Raw genomic sequence first — 5,000 nt, forward strand, 5'->3', positions numbered from 1 at the left:
AACAAGAAGAGGAGAAACAAGAAGAAGAAACACACAAAAAGAAAAACAAAAAAAAAATCACAACGAAAAAAAATAAATAAATAAAAAAACACATTATTTAACCTCATTCATAACCTCAACACACACACAAACACAAACACATACCTATGCCTCCAGTTTCTGTTTCTATTCCCGGACCGCCTATACTGGAACTTCGAAGGGGTATCTCTCATAGACCGCTGGTACCTCTTCATCTTCACCCAGCTCCGCCCGGCAGCGTCAAAGGTGCACCAAACAGTTATCACCACAGACACCATCACACACCAGTTGCACACCACAATACCTGGAAGCAGAACAGCGGTGAGAGTGGATGAATAACAGAAAACATGAACTACGTGAAGAAATGGGAAGGAAAAGAAGAAAAAAATGAAACGTAAACAAGAGATGCTTTGGTCACGTATTAGTAAGATGGAACGGTGAGGCTGCAGGTAGCTAGAGAGGAAGATCGCGGGGAATACCGTAAGATGGAGAGATGGACTGGCGGAGATGCAAAGGATAGGAGTCAGAGGAACGTGCAAGGGACAGAAATAACCGGAAACTTGTATGTGACGCCATTAAGAAAACACAAAGAAGAAAAAGAAGAAGTAGGAAGGTGCAAAGGACAAAAACAGCTGGAGGAAACTTGTACGTGGCGCCAAACCTTCTAGGACACCTTCCCAAACTAGCAGTAATATTAACGGTTTTTCCTGGTAATGGAGGGAGGGGCGGCAGGAAAAAAAAAAAAAAGTGAAAAATTCTGGAAATGAAGAAAACATTGCAGTATTTTAGTCTTAGTACGTGAAGTTGTAAATTAGATTAGATAAGAAATAAAGTTAAATCGAATAACCAAGAACATTTAAAAGTATACAATATTAGAAAGGGAGAAATATGTAGTAGTAGTAGTAGTAGTAGTAGTAGTAGTAGTAGTAGTAGTAGTACCCACCCACCTAGTATAGCATCCTTTGCAGCCTGAGAGGTGCAGGTGGTGTAGTGCTTGGAGAGCCACACCACTCCCAGGACCAGCCACACCAGCTCTGCCACTAACACCGCTGTGGGGGGGACAGGGGTGGTGTAATAACGGTGGTGATGGTGGTGATGGGAGGAGTGTGTGTGTGTGTGTGTGTGTGTGTGTGTAATGGAGCAAATATTCTGTCAATTCTCTCTCTCTCTCTCTCTCTCTCTCTCTCTCTCTCTCTCTCTCTCTCTCTCTCTCTCTCTCTCTCTCTCTCTCTCTCTCTCCTTGACAAGACGAGACAGATTGAAATGCTTAAAAATAGTAACTCTCTCTCTCTCTCTCTCTCTCTCTCTCTCTCTCTCTCTCTCTCTCTCTCTCTCTCTCTCTCTCTCTCTCCCTTGACAAAAAAAATCAAGCCTAAACCAGATAAATTGAACATATAAAACACAAACAAGTCCTCTCTCTCTCTCTCTCTCTCTCTCTCTCTCTCTCTCTCTCTCTCTCTCTCTCTCTCTCTCTCTCTCTCTCTCTCTCTCTCTCTCTCTCACCTAGCCTCACGTAGAGGAGGTACTGCATGGAGGCTCGGGGCGTTGGGTCGAGTATGGTCCCCCGCATGGCCACGTGAGCAATGCAAAACTCTACGATCACACAGCCAGACAGGATGACAAGGTAGCCCACGATGTGTTCCCGCAGCTCAGACCAGCACTCCTCCGACGTGCTGGTCCGCGCCCCCACCACGCCGTAGATGACTGCCAGCACTATCAGCCTGTTGGCAAGGAGAAAGAGATGTGCGGGTTAGTTGGGGATGAGTGGTGTTTGAGAATGTGGTGAAAACACACTTGAAAATTCCAATAACTTCCAGTGCAGCCTGTTATATTGTTAAACTGTCACTGGAATCATGAAAAAACACACTTGAAAACCACAGTAACTTCCAGTGCAGCCTGTTAAACTGTTAAAGAATCACTGGAATCATGAAAAAACACACTTGAAAACCACAATAACTTCCAGTGCAGCCTGTTAAACTGTTAAACTGTCACTGGAATCATGAAAAAATCCTTGAAAACCACAATAACTTCCAGTGCAGCCTGTTAAACTGTTAAACTGTCACTGGAATCATGAAAAAATCCTTGAAAACCACAATAACTTCCAGTGCAGCCTGTTAAACTGTTAAACTATCAATGGAATCACGAAAACACCCTTGAAAACCACAATAACTTCCACGAGAACCTTGGTTTATAAAAATAAATTTGTTTTGACGCTTTTCTCATAGAGTTAACCATTCAATGTCATTATTTTCCTAATAATACTTAAAAAAAAATCAAATTAGAACAAGGAAAAATTTAAAGTTGATTGAAAATATATGGAATATGAAAATTCTGGAGAGAGAGAGAGAGAGAGAGAGAGAGAGAGAGAGAGAGAGAGAGAGAGAGAGAGAGAGAGAGAGAGAGAGAGAGAGAGAGGAACCATTATCTCGTTGCTGACAAACACGTATCCCATTTTCTTTAAAGTGCACCATGGATATAGAAAACGAGATAATGGGGGTCACTAAAGAGGATTTAATTTCATTGTCTCTCTCTCTCTCTCTCTCTCTCTCTCTCTCTCTCTCTCTCTCTCTCTCTCTCTCTCTCTCTCTCTCTCTCTCTCTGACTTTAGAGAGAGAGAGAGAGAGAGAGAGAGAGAGAGAGAGAGAGAGAGAGAGAGAGAGAGAGAACCAAAAATATAAAAGAAAGTAAAGACGAAGGAAGGAGAGAAGACTTATGAAAAAAACGAAATAAAAAGAAAAGAAAAATAGAAACAAACAAAAAAGAAAGAAGAAAAAAGAAAAAAACTAAAAACTGTAAGACTTTCTTTCTTTTCTCTCTCTTTCTCTTTCTCTTTCTCTATTTCTCCAATTTCTTCTTTTTTCCATTTTCTTTCGTGTCTCTTCAGCGAATTCCGTTTTCTTTGGCTAAACAGAAAACGAGATATATTCTGGTCACGACCTCAGCTGATCACGTGACCTTATTCTGACCTGCACGACCCTCTGGGGGAAAGGTCAGGACGAGAAATGACCTCTGTCTCTCTCTCTCTCTCTCTCTCTCTCTCTCTCTCTCTCTCTCTCTCTCTCTCTCTCTCTCTCTCTCTCTCTGGTTTAATATTTTCAAAGTTTTTCTAATTAATTTTTCTTTTTTCTGTCTTTTTATTAATTTATTTCTCTATTTATTTTCTTCTCCTTCTTCATCTTTCTTCTTCTTCTCTTCCTCCTAATTTACGAATTGAAATAGAAAAGATAATGATGAATATTGTAATAATAATAATAATAATAATAATAATAATAATAATAATAATAATAATAATAATAGCAACAACACACAAACAAACAGAAACACAAACAAACAAACAAACAAATAAACAAATAAACGAAATAACCATCCAATACCAAAAATAACTCTCTCTCTCTCTCTCTCTCTCTCTCTCTCTCTCTCTCTCTCTCTCTCTCTCTCTCTCTCTCTCTCTCTCTAGGTGGGTCAGGGAGGGACAGGTAAAATTAATTAATATAAGGACAAAGATGTTCATTTCCTTAATTACAGGTAAAGTTACGTCCTTCAGGTGTGTGTGTGTGTGTGTGTGTGTGTGTGTGTGTGTGTGTGTGTGTGTGTGTGTGTCTGTCGTCCGTCCGTCTTATAAGAGAGAGAGAGAGAGAGAGAGAGAGAGAGAGAGAGAGAGAGAGAGAGAGAGAGAGAGAGAGAGAGAGAGAGAGAGAGAGAGAGAGAGAGAGAGAGAGACTTACTTTCGGAGGTCAATTAACACACACACACACACACACACACACACACACACACACACACACACACACACACACACACACATACATACACACATACAAACACATTCACCCTGTCATGTTTCTTCTTCTTCTTCTTCTTCTTCTTCTTCTTCTTCATTGAGCAGGAGGAGAAGGAGGAGTAGAGGGAAAAAGGAAATATAAAGAAAAAGAAATAAATGAAGGAGGAGAAAAAAATTGAAATAAATGAAAAGAGAAAGATAGGGGTGAAGATTTTAAAGAGGAAAGACGGAGAGTAGGAAGAAGAAGAGGAGGAGGAGGAGGAGGAGGAGGAGGAGGAGGAGGAGGAGGAGGAGGAGGAGGAGGAGGAGGAAGAGGAAAAAGGAGAGAAGAAAAAAAGAAAGAGAATGAAGGGATGGAAGAAAGAGAAGGAGAGAGAGAGAGAGAGAGAGAGAGAGAGAGAGAGAGAGAGAGAGAGAGAGAGAGAGAGAGAGAGAGAGAGAGAGAGAGAGAGAGAGAGAGAGAGAGAGAGAGAGAGTTATGAAAAAGAAAACTCGAAAAAATATTGAAAGAAAAAGGAAGGAAGGAAAAAAGGAATTAGAGAAGGATGATAAGAAGGAAAGTAGGAATGAAGTAAGTAAAAAAAGAAGGAAGGAAGGAAGGAAGGAAGGAAGGAGGGAAGGAGGGAGGAAAGGAGAGAATCTTTCCTCCAAAAATTCAACCATTTCTTCAAGTTTAAAATGCGAAGGACAAGATGAAGTGACAGGAGGAAGAGGAGGAGGAGGTGGAGGAGGAGGAGGAGGAGGAGGAGGAGGAGGAGGAAGAGAAGATAGGAAAAAAAAAGGAAGGAAGAAAGGAAGGGCAGAAGAGGAAGAGGAGGAAGATAAGCAAATGTCTGAGGAGGAAAATACGAAAGACTGTATCAGAAGGAGGAGGAGGAAGAGGAAGAGGAGGAGGAGGAGGAGGAGGAGGAGGAGGAGGAGGAGGAGGAGGAAGATAAACGAGGAGGAAGGATTTGCAGAGGCGAAAATGCAAAATCTAAACGAGAGAGAGAGAGAGAGAGAGAGAGAGAGAGAGAGAGAGAGAGAGAGAGAGAGAGAGAGAGAGAGAGAGAGAGAGAGAGAGAAAGGAAAAAAACTTTGAAAAAACTCTAAATGTCTAATATTTTACCCTAAACAACAAATATTTTCCCTAATTTATAAGCACATTTATTTTTTTACCCTAGATAAGAGAGAGAGAGAGAGAGAGAGAGAGAGAGAGAGA

At 41.1% G+C, this 5,000-nt stretch overlaps 1 protein-coding gene across 4 annotated transcripts in view; it reads right to left on the minus strand.

Moving 5' to 3' along the window:
• Positions 1–5,000, minus strand: part of LOC135094411 (diacylglycerol lipase-alpha-like) — a 66,958-nt gene that overhangs the window by 30,989 nt on the left and 30,969 nt on the right. For all 4 annotated transcript variants that reach the window (XM_063994483.1, XM_063994484.1, XM_063994482.1 and 1 more), the window contains exons 2-4: positions 1,522–1,739; positions 966–1,067; positions 145–322 (exon numbers count right to left, since the gene is read on the minus strand). In XM_063994483.1, the coding sequence (XP_063850553.1) occupies positions 145–322; positions 966–1,067; positions 1,522–1,739 (498 nt within the window). The remainder of the gene's footprint in view (positions 1–144; positions 323–965; positions 1,068–1,521; positions 1,740–5,000) is intronic.

Source organism: Scylla paramamosain, chromosome 45, assembly GCF_035594125.1.
Source record: "Scylla paramamosain isolate STU-SP2022 chromosome 45, ASM3559412v1, whole genome shotgun sequence".
Taxonomy (NCBI): Eukaryota; Metazoa; Arthropoda; class Malacostraca; order Decapoda; family Portunidae; genus Scylla; species Scylla paramamosain.